Source organism: Clarias gariepinus, chromosome 22 (genome assembly GCF_024256425.1).
Source record: "Clarias gariepinus isolate MV-2021 ecotype Netherlands chromosome 22, CGAR_prim_01v2, whole genome shotgun sequence".
Lineage (NCBI taxonomy): Eukaryota > Metazoa > Chordata > Actinopteri > Siluriformes > Clariidae > Clarias > Clarias gariepinus.
Genome location: NC_071121.1, coordinates 5,065,985 through 5,087,184, shown reverse-complemented (window position 1 = coordinate 5,087,184; position 21,200 = coordinate 5,065,985). Strand labels below are relative to the sequence as shown.

Below are 21,200 nucleotides of genomic sequence, written 5' to 3'. Positions count from 1 at the left end.
CATGTTGGAACTTGGGTGGGGTTGTTTTTCAGAAGTTGGGTTCGGCCCCTTAGTTCCAGTGAAAGAGACTTTTAATGCTTCAGAATACCAAGACATTTTGAAAATTTTCGTGCTCCCAACAGCTTGGGGACAGCCCCTTCCTGTTCCAACATGATTATTGACATTATCCAACATGACATTATGGCTATATAGTGTACAATCCATACTGGACTGAGTCACCTACCCGAGTCTAAGGCTTAAACAGAGTGACACCAAAGTGTACTATGTAAAAGCACAGAGATTGTACTGATAGATTTTTAGATTTCGATTTCACCACCTAGGAGCCAGAACAGACAACAGTCTAGATGCACGTCTTCCTCGTCCCCTGAGAGATGGTGGGACCAGTCGAGCAATGCTGGAGGATCGGATGTAACGTCCCCTTGGGTCGAGCTAGACAGTTTGTTTTCGACTTTCATGTTATAGTCAACATTAATTTATTACACATAGACAGAAGTTAGAAAAAGTTTATTTCTTAATAAGGCTTATCATATACATTTAAATAAAATATGACAACACTTACACAATTCAATCTGAACTAACAAAAAAATGACCTTAACTGATCATGTTGCATCAAAATCTATTGCACAATCATCAGTCCAGTTACTGTAACTGACACAACTGACTATAAAACAGTAGTGACTACACTAGTTCCCATATGAAACAACAAAAATCTAAGCATCATATATAATATAATGTCCCCTAAAAAAAGGTGCACTTGCATAACAGAAAAATACAAATTAAATATATTCTGGAAGAGCTCCAAGAAGTCCACAGGTTGTTTGCCGTCAAGTCTGACCATCTTCTGATTACATCCTTTGCGTTGTTCAGTATAAACTGGGATAAAAAGAAACAAAATAATGTAGGTATAAACAATACATCATCACTCTAGCCGTTCTTTAAAAAGAAAAGCATGTTATTGTAGCATGTTGACAAAAAGATGTCATAATTAAAACAACTTATATATTATATTAAGGCACTATTACATTATAATTGATCATCTAATAAATTTATTCTGTGTTTTGTTATTTACGCATTCTGGTAAGCTATTGTTTCTGTAGCTAATACAAGAGGTTTACAAGAACCAGCATTAAACTTTAAAGCAGTTTAAGGTAAAGTAGCTCTTCTACTGGATCGGACTTTCACTTCCGATGTGCACCAGTGAGCCTTGGCTGCCCATCACCCTGTCGTCGGTACACTGGTTTTCCTTCCTTGGACCACTTTTGGAATTACAGATCAGGGACGTCACACAAAAGCTGCAGTTTTTTGAAGTTGTCTTGACCCAGTGGTCTAGCCATAAAGATGTTGCCCATGTCACAGTAACTGTTACAATATCTCGTTACAGTGATGGCTTGAAGTGGGTGGGATATATTAGGCAGCAAGTGAACCTTTTGTTCCTGAAGTTGATGTCTTGAAAGTAGAAAAAATGGGCAAGCGTAAGGATTTGAGTCGCCAAATTATGATGGATAAAGGACTGGGTTAGAGGAACTCCAAAACTGCAGCTCTTGTCAGATGTTCCCGGTCTGCAGTGGTCTGGTCATACCAAAAGTGAAACAAGGAAGGAAAACCACCGAATGGGCAGCAGGGTCATGGAAGGCCAGTGCTCACCGATGTACAGGGGGGTGAAGACTGGCCTGCGTAGTCCGATCCAGTAGAAGCGCTGATGTAGATCAAATCGAGGAAAAGGTTAATGCTGGTTGGGATCGAAAGGAGTCAGAACGAACAGTGCATCATTGTTGGTTTCATGGCTCTTGATGTTATGCCTGATTGGTATATGTTGTTATTTTTTAAATAAGCACTATAAATATTAAGATAATAGAGTTTTCAGACAGAAGTCTCTAGTTTTAGAGCTTTTTAACCATCAGTAAGTTTCCGTCCACAGGATCGTCATCACAAGACATCACAGTTTACACTTTCTAGACTTTTGGTAACAAAAGCTGCATTTCCCTCATTCCCTTTATTAATCCATGAATTAAAAGTATTATAATTACATATAAACAATTACAAACATTTGCAAATATATGAAAGAAATACTTACTTGACTTGATCTAGTTCGTAGCCTGGATCTTCAAGTAAGATGTTCAACTGCTTTGTATCCGTGTCTTTAAGGTTATTTTCACTAAGGTCCAGTTTTTTTACGACCGAGTGCTTTCTGCTCAGAACTGACGCTAAGATTTCACATCCTTTTCCAGAGATTCCACAGTTAAACAGCCTAGAAGAAGACCAGAGTTTTATCATGGTTACTTTTTTTCTCAGTGTTCATTACCTTGATGAAATTGTACTATTGTTGAAGAACGCATTACCTCAATATCTCCAGTTTGCAGTTTGGACTTTCTAGTCCGACGCAGAGAGTATTCACTCCTGAATCGTGCAATTGGTTTCCTCCCAGATTCAAGACTTTTAGACTAGAGCACTCTTTCAGGAGAACCGACGCCAGTGAATTGCAGCAGCTCTCAGTTAAGCAGCACTCGTTCAGCCTAGCGTGAAGATAAAACAGAAGGTCAGGAGAATAACGTTTGCTTGGATGCTTGGATGAAGTAAAGTAAAGCGCTCACTCTAACTGGAAAAGTTCACTGTCACTGTTCAGGACGTCGCAAAGATGTTTTATCCCTGTGTCTGTTAGCTCGTTGTTTCCCAGGTTCAGCTCTCGGAGATGGATAGGGTTCCTGGTCAGAGCCGAAGCCAGAGCGATACAGCCGTCTCCCGTGACTCCGCCCTGTCTAAGCCTGTTCCGAGAAGTTTCCAGGTTCAGGAGGTATCAAGCCAATAGGAAAAGATGTAAATGTTACATAAATGCATTCACACTTTACCTGAGTGTCTGTAACCTGCAGTTAAAATCCTCTATCACAAGTGAGAGTGATTTCACTCCAAAGTCTCCAACAGGGTTCTCACTCAGGTCCAGTTCTTTGAGCGTTACAGGATTTGCAGTAAGAGCGGAAGCCAAAGATGCAGCTCCTTTTTCTGTGATGCCGCAAAATGCCAATCTGCAAAAAGATAATTTTTTACAAAATTTAATCCATTTGGTCTATTAATCAATTAAGACAACTCACACATACTATCGTCTCAGCTTCAGAATCAGCAATTACTAAATACAATGCATACACAATTATATGCTATATACAATATACAAGGGTGAGTCAAAAATAATCAATTTCATTTTAATTTCTCTCCTTGCTTGGTGGGTTTCATCCGGGTACTCCAGTTTTACATTTAGGCATTTGGCAGATGCTCTTATCCAGAGCGACTTACATTTTTATCTCATTACACATCTGAGCAGTTGAGGGTTAAGAGCCTTGCTCAAGGGCCCAACAGTGGCAACTTGGTGGTTGTGGGGTTTGAACCTGGGATCTTCCGAACCGCAGTCCAATGCCTTAACCACTTAGCTACCCCTGGCCCGGTTTTCTCCACAGCCACACAGATTAGGTTAATTGGCATTCCCAAATTTCCCATAGTGAATGAATGAGTGGGTGGATGCCGGCAATGAATTGGCACCCAGGTCCCCTGCGACCCTGTATACAGGCTAGAGTGGTATAGACGATGATAATCGCTGCTCGAGCCAAAAGTTAAGTCAGACTGACCTCAGTATTTCTAATTTGCTGTGTGGGCTTCTCAGGCCAGAAGACAGTAGCTCTGCTCCTGTGTCCTGTATCGAGTTTCCGCTCAGGTCCACAGCTTTGAGATAACCACAGGGGCACCTCAGAACAGAAGCAAGAGCCTGGCAGCATTTCTCAGTGAGCAGACCGTAACTTACCCTGTAAAGGAAAGAAATAAAAACAAAGTTTGTATGATAGTACAGTATGATGTATCACAGAAAGTACAGTATGATGTATCACATGGACGTTGGTTGAAAATCTTTGCTTTGTAGATGTTGAAAGAAAGTTCTAACCATAAGACTTCAAGCTTGGAGCGTGGATCCTTCATGACATCAGCCAGCTGCTCAACTCCTGGGTCGTCTCCTGGATTGTTCCAGTGGAGATCAAGCTCTTTCAGGTGGGACGGATTTAAGCTCAGTGCCGCTGCTAAAGCTTTACTTCCTTCTGGGGTAACTCTGCAGTCTTTCAGTCTAGGAGTGGAAATTTAAACATGTAAGTCTATTCACATTAACCTTAACCCTAGGATGACCATTCATAAGGTTTATTCAGTTTTTTCCAAAATCACCAACGGATACTGACCTTAATATCTCAAGTTTGCACTCTGGATTCTGTAGATAGGTCGCAAGTACTCGAATTCCTGTCTGTCTTAAGCTGTTCTCACTCAGATCCAGTACTTTTAGGTGTGGAAGTCTGGGAAGAAGCTGTGAGGTCAGAGTGAGGCAGCCCTGCGGTGTGATCCTACAATATGAAAGCCTGCGTAGACCAGCAAAGATTAAAGACTTGGTTATTTAATTATAACTAGGGAAAACAGATGTGTGTCAAAACCAGGAAGTACAACAAGGTTGAATTATATCTCTCAGGCAAGAACAGAAACCTCGGTGGAGAAAGAGTCAAGTCAAGTAGGTCTCAATTGTCAACTCAACCATATACAATACACAGAATAGATGACCACATTAGAGCAATCAACCAAAGACAGGAGTGGAGACAAAAGTAAAAGAACCCACATGAACCCAAACCAAGACTTAGCAACTTAGTCACATTGGTGAAGGTACCAAAATTCGACTTGTATCATATGAAGCTCCCATATTGTTTTATGTTCCTTGTCAAGAAGTGGACAATGAAGAGGGACCTATTTGTAAAATGTGCTTGGACCCGTTAGTCCTAGCCTTTATTTGCCACATAAGTATTACTGCACAGTGAATCTTTTTGATTCCTTGCGTATCCTAGCTTTGTACGTGATGCCTGAATGCACTATATTGTGCCCATGGATCAGAAGGGCCTTGCTTAAGGTCCCAATAGCGGTTTCCGAACAGTAACTCAGAGCTGTGACACAATGAGCTACCGAATTCCTGGGGTTTGAACCCCCCGACCTTTAGGTCACTAATACAGATTCTTAATCATTTGAGCCTCCACTGGCTGCCACAACATAGTATGTTGTTATCACACTCTTATTTTACACCATTCTCTGCTATCTTTACCCAGATGGTCAAGTAATCCATCAAAAATTCAAAACACTGTTACCTTAGTGTTTGTAATTTACTGTTGCCATTTCCCAGTCCTTCTGTAAGAAGCCTCAGTCCTGTGTCTCCAATAGAGTTTCCACTTAAATTCAGCTCTCGCAGGTTGCAGGAATCAGAGCTGAGCGCAGAGCCCAGTGCTTTACAGCATCTCTCAGTGAGCCCACAGTTATCCAGCCTGAGAAACATAACAATAACCTGTACTTAGTTTGATTTGTATAAAACAAACACAAAGAAGAACTTGTATTTTTAAGGGCTCAATATGTGTAAGGATCTTACAAAGCAATTTCTGAAGCTTTAACCACCAACATCAGTCTCAGAAGTCCTTCGTCTGATCTGATATACCTCTTGAGGTCAAATACATCAAGTCTTGCCTCAGATGTCAGCAATACGAAGACGAGGGCAGACCACTGAGCAAGGGAAAGTTTGGAGGGACTCAAATAGCGCTGAATGTCGTTTAGTATGGAGAGCTCATTAAGCTCATTCAGGCAGTAGAAAAGATTAATAGATTTCTCAGAGGAGGAGTTCTCCTCTATCTTCATTTTGATGTATTGGACTGTCGCTTCTGTGTTTTCCAGGCTGGGTCCAACCTGTGGGAGCAGACTGTGCAAAAGGGTCTGGTTGGACTCCAGAGAAAGCCCTAAAAGGAAGCGGAGAAAGAGATCCAAGTGCCCGTTTTCACTCTTCAAAGCTCGATCTATGGCATTCTTGTAAATATCATCGAGTGCTTGGGTAGCATCTGATGCAGTGCAACTTGTCTGGTCAAGAACATTCCTCTTACACATGAGGAACACATATACGGCAGCAAGAAACTCCTGGATGCTCAGGTGAACAAAGCAATACACTTTACTCTGAGTCAAGGCACATTCCTCTTTAAAGATCTGCGAGCACACTCCCGAATAGATAACAGCCTCTTTGACGTTGATGCCGCATGCCCTGAGATCATCTTCGTAAAATATTAGGTTTCCCTTTTCCAGCTGTTGAAAGGCTAGTTTGCCCAGTTTAATGATCATGCCATCATCAGATGGACCCTCGTTTCCATCAGAGTACCTGTGGTTTTTAGTTCTGGTTTGGATTAGGAGGAAATGTATATACATTTGAGTGAGTGTCTTGGGAACTTCCTTGCCTTCTAGAGTACTGATAGTTCTCTCCAAAACCATTGAAGAAAGCCAGCAGAAGACAGGAATGTGGCACATAATGAAAAGGCTCCTTGAGGACTTGATGTGCGCAATGATTCTGCTCGCCAAACTCTGGTCGTTTATCCTCTTCCTGAGATACTCTTCCTTCTGGGGGTCATTGAATCCTCGTACCTCAGTCACCATGTCAATGCACTGTTGAGGGATCTGACTGGCGGCTGCTGGACGAGAAGTGATCCAGAGAAGAGCATCAGGAAATAGGCTTCCATTGATGAGGTTTGTCAGTAGGACATCAATAGACACTTGTTCTGTTGGATCAGACACTCTCCGGTTGTTCTGAAAGTCTAAAGGAAAGCGACATTCATCCAGTCCATCAAGGATGAAGAGAACTTTGCAACTTGCTTCAAACGTACCCATGTTAAAACACTGAAGAAGACTGATCAGGCTGAACTTCTCCCCCTTCATCAGGTTTAGTTCACGGAATGCAAATGGATAAATGAACCCGATGTCTTTATTTGCTTTACCTTCAGCCCAGTCCAAGACAAATTTCTGTACAGACACTGTCTTTCCAATTCCAGCAACCCCCTTCGTCAGGACATTCCTAATAGGTTTGCCATGTCCATGTGTGGGCTTGAAGATGTCGTTGCATTTGATTGGTATTTCTGTTGCGGTTTGTGTCTTGGATATGATTTCAATCTGCCTGACCTCATGTTCCATTTGGACATTCCCACCGTCACTCTCAGTGATGTACAGCTCTGTGTAAATTTCATTCAAGAATGTTGACTGACCCTGTATTGTTGGGTCATAGTAAATGTGCTGAAATTTTGCCTTTAGCCTGTCCTTTTGTTTATTTTGCAACTTGACTTCGGTAACTGTAGGAGAGCAGGACTTGCCAAAGCCATCAGCATGATTCCTAAATACATAAAAACAATTTATATGGCATACGGTTTAATATAACATACTAAATACAAATTTCTCTAAAAAACTTAAAAACTCAAATTTAAAAATTATTGTCCATGCAAAGATCTACATGTTCTGGTGTTTCTACATGGTTTCCCTCCAGCTTCTCTGTTTTCCTTTCACTTTAGTATGTGGCTTGGGTAATGCTAGGGTCAGTCAAAAATTATCCACACTCTGGCTGTAAAATTTATTTGAATTCACTTTTTTTTCATGGAAACAAGTAATGAAATAGCGTTAACTATATCAATTATTAATCACTGCATATTTTATGGCACTGCTAGCTTTTGTGAAAGTGAAAGAGATATGCCTCTGTTTTTTGCAAGTTATGTCTGAAGTCTAAATCCTGATGTGTGCAATTTCTCTATTAACTAATCACTTTGCACACACAATTTCTTTACTTGGTTTCTTATTTTGTGTGTTAGAAAAGCAAAGCCTGAGTGTATAGGAATCCAATAGAAAAGTAGTATTTCAGAGCTTATGACTTACCTTTGGTCTCTGAAAATACCCTTGGTTGTTGCAGCCACAGGTTTGGGCACTGATGCCAGACACGTATTTCTGATTAACACACAGTCAGAAACAGATGAGATCAGGCCTGGCTACTTGCAGAGGCTTACAGTAAAACATGATGGATGCATTAAGTTCTAAAAATGATTCAGATATTATACTTAAACAATATCACACAAGAAGGAGTGCTGTTGATATTCAGCACAACAGCACAACCTTGAGTGTGATATTGCATTTATACACAGTTCCACAAACAGCATTTAGATTATGATTTGTTTGCTTTATTAACTGTTTATTTTGCTCCGGCAACACATATCCTTCTGCGACTGGCAAAACTGGCATTCTGACTTACAAAATATACTTAGAAGATATTTTCACAATTTTTATTATATTCCATTAACTACATGTCTGCATTTATAAGAATGGATGTGCTTCAGGTATATTGTTCTGGGAGGGAGTGGGAGTATTTAGTTTTTGATGGCAGTATTTAGTTTTTGATGGTGGTCAAAAAGTCTGGAAGAGCAAGATAAACTGTAATGGAAATAATAATAATGATAATAATAATAATAATAATAATAATAATAATAATAATTTTCCTAAAGGTAGATAAAGACAGAATATGATGCTTACTTGAACTTTGATAAATAATTGATTTTGAACAACGTCATAAAAGGGATTTTTGAAGGAAAAATCCCTCGCAGTACAGCAATGGGAATTAACCAGGAAAGTGCATATTGACAAAGCCAACAGAGTGGCAACTTATGGTCCCAGAATAAACAACCAAGGGCACTACTGCCTGGCACAAACCCACTGAACAGGTACGGGCACAGATCTACTATCTGTAAATGTGCTATTTCTTAAAGTACATTCCACTGGGCAAAGAGCTGCTCACACAACGATGAACAAGTTAAACTGACTCAGCACAGTAGAACAAAAAATGTATAGGAATGTAGTATTACAAAAAAAAAAAATTGCTTTCTGAAACAGAAGTCCTTAGGATAAAGTGTTTTGGTGCAGCAATATACTAGACACTGCATGCACCAGATATGGTGTTAGAATGACTGGATAACTTCATCAACATGGAATAATTCCACCAAAAGGTTAAAAAGTCACTCACAGACTAAATGTAACTTAGAGACTGAAGTTGTCTGAGCAAACATTCCGTTTCGTTTTTACTGTGAACGAACTGTACAGTATATGGTTGAAGTGACAATAAAGCCTACTTGACTTGACTTGACTTGAATGTGCAGAGCCTCATGAGAAAAGAGTCGGGACTTGACATGAATAATGGCAGATCAATAATGTTCATCCAACCTGTTAAACCTGATTTTACAAGTTCTGGCCGTTACTATGTAAACATTGTGGGCAATAAAGGCAACCATAAAGATGTTTGGTATAATGAGTGGATCTTATCAATTGCTGAAGATCATATTCCAATCCAAAGAAATCCAAAGATCATATTCCATTTGAGAGACTACAAAAGCATCTTAATAGCTCAGACTACAAAGATACAGAATGTAACATCATCTTGCCAAAAAATCTGAGTGAATATAAAATATGTCACAAATACAGTAAGACTTAAGCAAGATATGTTGTTGGTTTAGCACTAGCATCTCAGTACAACTAAGCCGTGGCTGATCTGCATGAACTTTACAAAGTGTGTGGTATCTCCATGGGCACCTCAGAAATAGTTTAGGGCCGATGGTTGAGGGTTCGACATTGTCGAGGTGAGAGATATGGCAGAGAAATAAATTTGACTCAAAAATAGAAAGTACAGCAGCATACAGCCCAGGGAGCATCGGTCTTCTGGAGTGAGACAACCAAACACTTACTGAACTCATAATGAAGGTGAAGACGTGTTGGTTGAGATGGACTGGGATCTTATGGTAAGTAACACCATGCACAATGTCCTCATTAGTTAGTGTTGAATGGGTTGCAGAACACATTTCTGCTTTGCATGCATCAAGTAATGCTTGTACAGAAGCAAAATGTTTTGAAAGAATGCGAAGAGCATTGCGAAAGCAACTATGTCACACTGATGAAAGGTATGAAATGGGTGACTACAAGCGAGTGGAATGGACCAGAGTGGAATGGACCAGGATTTGTTATTGGTCAGGATGGTGTGGTTGTGTTTGTCAGACATGGAGGAACATACATTACATCATCTCAGATTGAGAAATACATAAAGTGATGTATAGTAGGGGATGAGACAATTGGAGAACATAGGAGTAACCTTTAGGATGCAGAATGAAGGAGGACATTTTTCCTAATTTACAGTAGAGAGACATGTACAGCAAAACGGAATTGTTCTGATTCTTTACATCCTTAAACGCATGGTTTTCATTCCGGCTCCTTACAGACGTATCAGTGACAAAAGGTACAACATTTAAATTAGCAAAACAAAAAGAGATAAAGATCTCGAATGAAAACAATGTGTTTGAGGAAGTGGTGAATAAAAAACTAAAGTACATGGACAAAAGTATTTGGCCAAACCTGCAATACACATAGTTTATTATGGAGTTGCTCCCCCTTTTGCAGCTATAACAACTTCCACTCTTCTTGGAAGGCCTCCACAAGATTTCTAGTGTTTCTGTGGAAATCTGTGTCCATTTATTCTGTAAAATTTTAATGAGGTCGGCCACTGATGTTGGACGAGTCTCACGATCTCTGTACCAGTTCACCCCAAAGGTGCTCGATGGGGTTGAGGTCAGGGCTCTTTGTGGGTCAAGTTCTTCTCCACCGAAATCATCAAACTATGGCTTTATGGTGCTTGTTTTGTGCACTGGGGTACAGTCATGCTGGTCATCTCCCAAACTGGTTCCACAAAGTGGGAAGCATGGCATTTTCCAAGATGTCTTGGTAAGCTGAAGCATTAAGATTGTCCTTCACTGGAGATAAGGGGCCTGATTGAAACACCTGAAATCAGTAATTAACAGGTTTTGCCAAATATTTTTGTCCCTGTATTTCCACCAGATGGATTTGAGGAAACTAGACCAGTAACAAATGCACGACTTGTAGATAGATTTGTGACTAATATCTCTACTACTACTTGTGGCAGTGATCTCTCAACGACAGTGGACGCTTGCTAGTTTTAGTCATTTGTTAAGTAACACTTTGTAGCATGAAAAAGGTGAGGAGAATACACCATGAAGGTGGTGGACAATCCTATAAGTTCATATTTCCTTTTTTTTTTTAAACTCAAAAATATTACCTAAGTTAACTTTCGGGTTCCAGGGTTAAATCCCAAATAGCGTTAAAATGGAAAGATAGTGCTCTAGGGTTTAAATCACTTGTTTATTATATTGTTCGAGAATATTGTTGTAGAAAATAAATCCGAACTTATGTCCAAACTTTTGACTTGACTTACGTACCGTATACATTTAAACATCCCAGTGCTGTTACAGTCCATTATCACCACTCATGGAATGTCTCTCATCCAATCAGATTGCTCTGTCGGAACTAATAAAATACAGATTATACACTTCTCTGGGACCGCAGTGGAAAGTCTTACCCTTGTATGAGGCCAGCTGCTTTTTTAAATTCAATCGGATCCAGCATTGAACTCGAACTCTTCACAGAGATGCAGCTTGGTCCATCCAACTTGTCCAACCTTGAAATCCAAAAGAAATACCACACATCTGACTGATCAAGTGTCCTCCAATTTAACCTGTCAAAACATTTCTGTAGACGTTGTGCAGTATGTATGGTATTGCATACCTGGCAATTTTAGGAGCACTTTCTCCACAGTGATTCACTGTAGACTGTAATTGTGAATATCCGTATGTTTCCATCTGTTCAACAAATATTATATGCAATTTAAAACTTTGTATACACTAGATATTTACTTTATTAGGAAACCTGTCCGCACACCATGTGACAGCAGTTCGATGCGTTGAATCATGCAGATACAGGAGTGATCGTCATCTCTAACATCAACATGGTGTTCCAGTTTGTAGTCCCAGTGTGCAGTCTCACAAGTATAATTATTGTTTTAGCCAACATTCTGCATAAACTTTAGAGATTTTGTGTAAAAATGCCATAGGATCAGTGCTTTCTGAAAACTCAAACTAACCCATATGGTACTGAAAATCATGTCACCTCACTTTTTTCCTCATTTTTAATTTCTGGTGTAAGCATATATTAATGCTCTTGACCTGTGTATCTGCATGAGCTTATGGATTGCGTGTACATGTGTTCCTAATAAAGTGGACGATGACTGGATTTCCACATAATATAATTTCAGTGATGTCCACATTAGTGAAGATTCATTGTCTAAATGATTTTTTTTAAAACACAGTACTCATGCAAACCAGTATAAGGATTTTCATATCGTGTAGCTCCATTTAAATATTATACCGTCAGGTCCACATTTAATTGATTTTAAAATGAAACACTAAAGACGTAAATTAAGTTAAGACTTTCAGCTTTGTTCCAAGAGGTTTAACAAAGGTTTGGCATTAACCAATCAGTAATCCTAACCTTTCACTATAGGGGCTCATAAATAATGGAACAAATCGCTGACAAGTATTTGCATGGCCAGATGTGACCTGATCCCTTATTACTCCACGACAAGCAGATAAAACACCTGATGACGTTCAAAGAGGTGTCTATGCAATGTTACAAAAATTTATGGATCTGACTGTGTTAATATTTAAAGGCTAAGGACAATATCACTGGTCAGCTATTAAACAAACTTGTACGTTTATCCATCTTTCACTAGCTGCTATATAACATTAGACAGAAATAGACTATAAAATTGTGAAATTAGGATCAGGTTTCTCATGTGAAACTGAAAATGACTGAAATAAGTGCAGCTTACTGTATAATGCATTTTCACTTTCTGAGGCAAAAAAAAAAAACTCAACCAGTTTGTACTGTACTGTGCAAAAGTCTTAGGCACATGCAAATAACTGCTGTAGAGCCACAAGTCTTTTAAAAACAGCAGTAAACATTATTAAATAAAATAAAGTCAATAACTAGTGTGACGATGCTTTACTTAAAATATAGTCATGTATGATTTTTTTTCATAAAGCAAAACCCAGTAGTTTTTTGGTGAAAAGTTATCTTTTATATAATATGCTGCTTTCTTTTCTGGCCTAAATTTGTTTTGCTTAGGGCAAAAACACAGTATTGGTGCTGATTTTATCATTTTTCTTTTATGTTATACATATAATGCAGAAAATGTGTAAATGTTGCTAACTTTAGATGTTTTGGAGAGATGATTTTATATATGCCCCTAAAATGACCATTTTCTAGCATTATAGTCTTGCTTCAAACAATAATACTACAATTTAAAGTATTTTTTTTATATTTCTTTGTGTATTAATATAAAAATTGATGTAAGCTTCTAGAAGCATATGACCTGTAACTCAAAATTTTTTACTTAAATTAAAGTGCAAAATTAAAGATTTTTTTTTCAAAATGACTAACAACAGTGGTTTTGTTTTAAATGGATCAGTAACAAGTCGTCAGCAGTCATTGAGAAAGCCCATAGGAAACATGATAATAAGTGTAATGAATCCCAAACTATGTGGATTATTTCCTCTATTTTACTTTCGGGTATGAGAAAGTAACAGTAGAGAAACAAGAAGACATTTGAATGTCTTATGTCTTGTCCAATAACTGTACACATTCCACATTCCACATAAGGACAGAATCCAGAAACACAACAAGCTAAAAGTGTGTTTCAGTGTATTTTTATGCAGGAAAATCTTGCCATTTTTCCATGTTCAAGTTTGCCATGTCTGATTATCATAAACTATTAAAAAACATGATTATTCTATGAACCAAAAAACCCCTCTGACAACAGTGGTTTTGTTTGAATGCTCCAAATTAGACACACACCATAAGTTTGTTCAGTTCAAATTTCTTTTTGTAATCTGCCCAATAATTCTTTATTAACGTATATACCATTAAAATTCCAGGGCGACCTCAGTGCTTTGCATAAAAGATGCTTTTTGGTAAGAGCTTGAAAAGTAAAAATCTGTAGTGTCCGTAACCATGTTAAATTCATGTTGCATGATCTTTGCAATTTTGCATTTTAGTACTGTATAATAATTTTTTTTTTAGATTTATCTTTTTTATGTCAAATCTAAATTGTCCAAGTTTCATCTAATTTGAATAAAAAGGCGGGAAGGGGGGGGGGGGGGGTTACGGACACTACATGAAAGGGCATGAAATTGTATTTAGAAAATGTGTTTCTTTTTATCTGATAAAAATATAAACTTTTATGTCTATTTACAAAAAATGAAGCATGGATCAGGAGATAAGAAGCATTAAGTATTGTAAAAAAAAAAAATAATGGTGTTATATGATCCAATCTGTAAATTCACTTTTTTACCTACTGTAGGTCAGACCCTTTTTTAGCACCAATACCATGTTTTGCCCATCAATACTTACATAGTACTTATATTTAAAAATCTGATTTTTTTTTGTACTAGGTTAATAATGAAGTTATAAAACAAACATGTATAACAAAGTTTGTACGAAAAAAAAAAAAGAAATATAAATAAGACTTTTGCACAGTACTGTATTTTAAAACTAATTTTAGACAACCTTTCCAAGACAAAAAGCTATTTTGGGCTTCATTAAAATGTGAATGTCGATGTACTACAGTACATGTATGTGAAATAAAAAACGAGTTTACGTAATAAATGAAACCACCAAAATTTCCCCAACTATATTTAGACAGTCATGTGTAAACTATGTGTTGCAACTCTATCAAAAAAAGCAAGTGTACGGGGGTGGACAAAAATATTTGGACAAAAGTGAAATTTGATGCTTGAAGGCCATTCTCAATTTTTTTTTTTTAATAATATCATCAAGATAATAATTATAGAGCATAATAGAGAATAATACATTTTTGTGCAGTGAAATTGCTATACAACAATCAATACTTACTATGAAGTCATTCGTTCTTCCAAACTGCCTCAATCCATGTTCTTCCTCAATCCTTGCCTGCTTGGTTGCTTCCTGAAGATCATAAACAGACATTCGCCACAGAAGTACAGAATTTAATAGAGAATTCCCTGGTTTTAGGCAGTTTTATGCAGAGGTGGATAAAAATTCTAATAAGCACTGAGATGAGCCAGACAGATGAGACCTAGTTAGTGATATCACCTGTTTCGTGCACGGAGAGAACTATAATACATAACATGCATTGTCTTATACTTTTGGCCTTTTAAGGAGTTGAAGGAAATAAACTGCTTATGGTTTAAAAAAAAAAATTAACCAATCATTATGTTAACCTTTAACAGGCCTTCCACCCGGGTGTGTACAATCTTCAGACAATTATTCTATCACGTAGATGACGTATTCAGTGCTTGAATGACGCACTCAGTTGCTATTGTTATGCACTAGGTGGAAACATAATGGATACATGACTAATATTAATATCATGGAAGACATCACATGGGTTACACATTTTCTTAGTGGAAAAGTGTTAGGAAATAATGCAATAGGACTGAAAAATAAGTAGAAATGAAAAATTGCTTTTTGTGCTGGTGTTAGGAAGTAATAACTCATTTATTTCTGTGACTTTAACATTATATGTAATTTATTAATTGTTAACGTTCTTATTGATGATGTCATAACAGCTGTAAATGTCCTCTCACCAGCAGGATGGCTGATACAGTATAAATGTGCTACGTTTTTTCCTTTAAAATTCGATTATTTTGCTGTTAAAAATTCTTTTGGACTTTTGGGTCAAATGATGATATCTAATGGTATTTAGATACAGTATACTATAATGAATTAAGACTGGGGCTGATTTCTTCTTCGACCAGAATTTAGATTCATGCAGCTTAACAGTTACAGCCATGTCAGGTGCTTATACAGAGAGAGACAACCTCATAGATTTGATGTCCTCTTGGGCTGTTTTTATTATTTTTTTGTATCCTGTTTTGCTGATGAATCTGTAACAAGTCATCAGCAGTCATTGAAAAAGCCCATGAAAAAATAATAATGAGTGTAATGAATCCAAAATAAAAACTATGTGGATTATTTCCTCTATTCTACTTTCAGATAAGAAAGTAACAGTAGAGAAACGAGAAGACGTGAACGTCTTATGTCTTGTCCAATAACTGTACACATTCCACATAAGAACAGAATCCAGAAGCACAACAAACTAGTAAAACTAGATATGTTTAAGCATGATTTGTAAATCTTCAGTGATAGGGTATAAACTGATTCAGCTAAGCTTAACCATAACCAGGGTTTAAATTTAGGTTTATCTTAATAAATAGGTTGAATAAAACTGCTTACAGTCTTACAAATCATGCTTAAACATATCTAGTTTTACAAATCATAAAAAAAAAAATCTTAAATCAGGATAAATTCTCAATCAAATTATTGGTAGCCTGAAATCATACTTACAAGTGAAGCTACAGTGTGTTGCGGCTGAAATAACGTCAGACTTGTTTAACTAGTCATTTCACTTCCTCTAACTTCCTTAGCTGAACTTGGCAGCGTTTAGTTTGAAGCTGCAGCTCCACCTTAAACTTCTGCAAACACGCCATACCCATGTGCCTGTAGAGGGCATTCATGTGGAGGGTTTTTCCCTTTTTAATCTGTACTGAGGATTGTTTAATGCCATTAATTTGGCCTCAAGTAAATGTATCTCAACAGTGTTTTCTAGTTTATTACTGGACTATTTTCACCCCTACATGTGTGATATGTTATATATACTGTTATATTCAGCGAGTGGAACACCTGATAATTGAAAATTGACTTTGTCATATTGAAATTATAATTTGTCGCCAATTGTCTGTGGGAACTGTACAGTACATACAATCACGTAATAACACCACTTGCACATTGCAGGAACTCGCACCACATCCGCCACATCTCTGTCTAGTCAAAAGTCTGGTTAAAAGTCTTCTTCACCATTTTAATAGGATTATTTTATATTTAAAATTATTTTTAATAGGACACAAAGAGTTAAAATGTTTATGGCCCCTCATCATTTATCCACAATCTCTAAAATTGGGAGCAGGAGGATCTAAAAACATGACTCGAATAACATTCTGTAAACTGTACATTATCTCCCCATATGTTCAAAGCATCTGATAACAGGTTTAATAAACTTCCCATAGGCTCATTTGTATCCAGTTCTTTACATTGTTTAAAAGCTGTTATTCATTTCATCCAAAGCTGCTCCAGTAAACCCTCCCATTTCACTCCCCCTGTACACCCCCAGCCCTATGATCCAAAGTTTGCTCAGTATGTAGCAGGAAACTCCACAGAAGACTCATTTGGGGAAAAGAGTTTTCCAAAAGAGAAATAGACAGAATGAAGCCCATATCTCTTCTAGAGACGTGGGATGAAGGACAGAATGAGAGCAGATATCAGAGATACTTTTGCTCAAAGAAATATGTGATTTTAGAGGAGAATGAAAGCAAAGAAAAAGCAAAGGAAGAGAAGAAGGCGAAAAAGAAAGAGAAGTACAAGAAATATAGGAAGGTATTGCACATTTCTTTTTTTGCAGATTTCTGATAAGGAGGCTGGTCAGAGTTAATTATTTCTCAGGAGCGCGTGTATTTTCATTTTTTATTTAAAATACAGGTTTACAGATTTATACTCCATTCTGTACTCTTAGTCTCATTTAGACAACAGCCTGACAATAGAGTGTTCTCGTTTGATCTAGTCTGTTTATCTCTTAGATAGGACTTATGTTTATATTGTTTTAAATATGCAGAATCTGGATTATTTTAAGTATACAATAAGGGTGGCACAAAGGTCTGAATCCAAATGCAAAGCATATTTAAAAGTACTAAACTGATGGCGTCTGACTTGGCAGCACCTGTGTATCCAATGAGTACAAGGAGCATGAACGTTTCTTTAAAATCAGTGCTGATGTTGTTGCATGCAGAGATGATTAAACGACTGACTTCAGTTGAGCCACATAGTGTAAGGTCTGGTTCCATTCCCTCTTCTATTCTATTATTGTTTGAAGCCATTTTGGATTCAAAACAAAGAAGCAAAAGAAAAAAACGAAATCGAGTTTCACATGAGGAAAGATGCATACAGTATGGATCCAGGATTTTAAGTCAACCTGAGCAGATTAAAAAGTATATGTACTGTAATTTGGTTATAGCTGCTATCTACTGTAGCTAACTGGTAATATCCTCAAAACATTTATTATTGTTCCTGTTTGGTTTTTAGAATATTCTCCTGCAACGTTATATAACTAACATTCTTTTAACATTTCAAATAACCAAAGGGAATATATAAAAAAGGGAATGATATAAAAAGCACATTATAAAAATAAACAACAGCAATAATATTATAAATGATATTATTTGCACATTGCGCATACTGTACGTTGCATATACAGTATCTCGTTCTTGTTTACATACTGTTTCACATAAATGAGGTCAACCACACCTCTGCTAACACACATGCAGTATAAGTACCATTTAATGCTTCATGTTTCAATCTGCTGTCAATTTCTTTCTGTACAGTCTGTAAATCCTGAAATCTGTTCCCTTCTAGTTTAACTTATTTTTTCAGGTTTTTTTTTTCTATTTTTTATTCTTTATTTTTATTTTTAGATTACTTTTAATGAAAATGTCTATTTTTTTATTTATTTATACACTCTAGTTCAATTCTTTTTTCATAGAGAAATCTTTCTTTTTAAGTATATGAGCATTTCATTGAATATCATACCATGTATGTGACAAATAAAATGTAAGTAGATTTAAATCAAAAACTAACTTATTTCCTTGTTTTAGCATAAGTAATATTCAATACTTGGGATGTGTTATTCTGTTTCCCTTAAATACACAGCATTTATTTTTTGTTCAGTATGTTTTACCTCTTTAGCACTATTTATGATTGACATCTTATTTTTGTGTTGCAGAATGTGAGGAAGGCCTTGCGTTACAGCTGGAAATGTTTGTTGCTGGGACTTCAGAACTTCACGGTGGGTTACGGCGCCCCCAACCCAGGTGTCGCGTTCGTCTACGAGTCCAGACCAAGCGCAGACAGGACAAAACCAAATCATTTATAAGAAGTCAGCTGGCTCAAGCAAATGATTTGACACTCTTTCCTGATCAGTCTTGAGACTTTGTTTGTTTTGGGATCTATGTGGATATTTGGAGCAATCGGAAAATGATATTTTTAGTCCTGCAACTTATCATATTATGATAAATGCATATTTGGCTGGAAAGAAAAGGAAACGACTCCAAGAAAACCAATGGACTTTTAGATTTATTAGTAATTCATATTTGTTTTACAAATTATATAAGGAGCAATGGGATAAGAAATGAGAAAAAAAAAAAATTAAGAGCAAAATCAAGAGAAAACTATGCATGTTATCACTACATCATCCAGAGACTTGTTACTAGATACTGAAACATTTGTCTGTCTATTGTTCTTTGGTTAGTTCATTACGCAATACGTTTGACTCAGTAGCTGCAAGGTATAATAATATCTGAGTAAAAAATATCTTCTCAAAATACAATACAAAAGAGTTGAAATGCACCAATCAGCCATATAATTACAACACAAACATAAAGCCCTGTGTTGGTTTATCTTCCTCTTATGCCCCCTGGGCAGCTCTGCCCCCTTGGACAATGTCGCCACAAGACTTTTGGGGGTGTGCTGTGGTCTCTGGCTCCAGGGTGTTGGCAGCAGATCCTTTGAGCACTGTAGGTTAAAGATTGGGTCTCCATGGATTGGATTTGTTGGTCTGGTGTATCCCATGAGAGCTCAGTCAGATTGGGATCTAGGGTATTTAAAGGCCAGGTCGGCTACCTTGGGCTCTTTGCCTGCTGGGCCACGTGCATTACGGGCTGTGGTGCACTGGGTGTTCTGTTACCTTTATTCAGCGGTCTATTGTGCATTGGCTTTTTTTATTGAATCCAGCCAGATGGGATGGCTTTCGGTCCCTGGAGACATGAGTGATCAGTGTTAATGTGTTAATGTTTTGTGGTGTTAATGTTATGGCTGATCAGTGGGAATGTATTCTGAGCATTCTGAAAACCTGATCACTTAAAAAATGGAATAAATATGAATAAATGTGGACAATAAACAACTAATAGATATTAAGCATAATAAGTTACTTTTACTTAAGCACAAGAAGTACACTAATGTAGGGTATTTCTTTCCAAATACCTAGATTAGCACTTGAAAGAATACGCTAGTGTTTATCTTTTCATATGTGCTTTTACATGCAGTCACTGAATAATCATTAATTTTTTTTTATCTGATTTAACTTAATTTTTTTGTTTATTCTGCCTAATTTTTAGTATTAGTATTAATAATATGTATGAATAAGTATTTATACTGTTCTGAGTGAAATTATCCAAGATTTCACTGGCTGAAAAAGTAAGTTTAGAGCGAAGGTTTAGCATGTCGTCAGTGTGTGTATAAAGCGGTGTAGAGGATTTTGAAACAGGAAGGTTTAGAGCAGATGAAAACAGGATGTTCTTACAGAGACCAGAAGCACCAGGTCAAGTCTCATGACGTTTGCAGATCTTTTTCCATACTGCCTCAAACAAACCCTGCTCGACTTCCCTTCTTTGCCTGTTGTGCTTTGTGTGATCAAAGTAAAAATGTGAAACTGTTGGGTGCCATGTGTACAAACTGGTGTTATCTGATCATGTGTCATGTGATTTTTCATGTTGAAAATGTGAACCAATGTATGTTGTATTAGATATAATTTTTTAAACATATATTTATTTTATTTTAAATCTTTAATTCTTGGAAGCTTTTTCTAAAAAAATATGCATTGATAATAAAAGCATTGTTCTGTATAGTTTAGCGTTGAGCTCCAGGGTTCCTGGACTGTATCTGTGTGGAGTCTCTGTACTGTTTTCTTCCTGTGTCTACTTGGGTTTCCTCTGGGAGTTCCGGTTTCCTTCCACTCTTTAGAAGAAAACTGTGACCTTCCAAAAAAGGAAGGAGGGTGGGAGGGGCGGTTCATGCAACAAAAAAAACCATTAGAATACATGAATGTTTTCATGCCTGATGACTGGTTTCACATACAGTGTGCATTCCTGGGATGGACCTACTGGCACTGTGAAAAGAAAACTAGTATCTGGCTACAGTAAATCCTGAAAGAATATTTCTTATTAGTGGTACAGTGTTATTTGTGTTCCTTTAAGTCTCTCATACACTCCAATCCTTTTATTCATATACTAAACATTGTGTCTTCCCATATGACATATATATATATATAAAATTTTAAAGATTATTTAAAAATTGATTGTTTATGTAACAACCCCTCTCATATGTGCCAACCACTTAGTATCAAACATTACAAATATACTACTATATACTGTATATAATTCCAGGTCTGTTGAAAAAATGTGAAAAGATTAATTAAATAATAAAAAAAAACTTTTGTGTGTTTTTTTTCTTTAATTCTATTTGTACATTCTGTTTTTCTGGATTTTGGAAGAAAACTAATATCTGGCTACAGTAAGTGGCTGAAGGAATATTTCTTATCAGTG

At 37.1% G+C, this 21,200-nt stretch overlaps 2 protein-coding genes across 3 annotated transcripts; one reads left to right on the top strand and one right to left on the bottom strand.

Moving 5' to 3' along the window:
- Positions 1–487: 487 nt before the first annotated feature.
- On the bottom strand, positions 488–16,195 carry nlrp12l (NLR family pyrin domain containing 12-like). Of its 2 annotated transcripts, none has more exons than XM_053481872.1 (15): positions 16,120–16,195; positions 14,647–14,718; positions 11,464–11,537; positions 11,258–11,356; positions 7,729–7,797; positions 5,426–7,195; positions 5,151–5,324; positions 4,209–4,382; positions 3,923–4,099; positions 3,615–3,788; positions 2,847–3,020; positions 2,592–2,762; positions 2,340–2,513; positions 2,075–2,248; positions 488–873 (listed from the first exon to the last, which is right to left on the bottom strand). In XM_053481872.1, the coding sequence occupies exons 3-15, from the start codon at positions 11,535–11,537 to the stop codon at positions 864–866; spliced, it is 3,414 nt and encodes a 1,137-aa protein (XP_053337847.1). In that variant the 5' UTR covers positions 14,647–14,718; positions 16,120–16,195; the 3' UTR covers positions 488–863. The 2 variants fall into 2 exon arrangements, with proteins under 2 accessions (XP_053337847.1, XP_053337848.1); XM_053481873.1 differs by lacking the exon at positions 16,120–16,195 and adding an exon at positions 14,994–15,008.
- Positions 16,196–16,981: 786 nt separating this feature from the next.
- Positions 16,982–21,066, top strand: si:dkey-126g1.9 (uncharacterized). The gene is made up of 2 exons (XM_053482091.1): positions 16,982–17,205; positions 18,605–21,066. The coding sequence occupies exons 1-2, from the start codon at positions 17,035–17,037 to the stop codon at positions 18,752–18,754; spliced, it is 321 nt and encodes a 106-aa protein (XP_053338066.1). The 5' UTR covers positions 16,982–17,034; the 3' UTR covers positions 18,755–21,066.
- Positions 21,067–21,200: the final 134 nt, after the last annotated feature.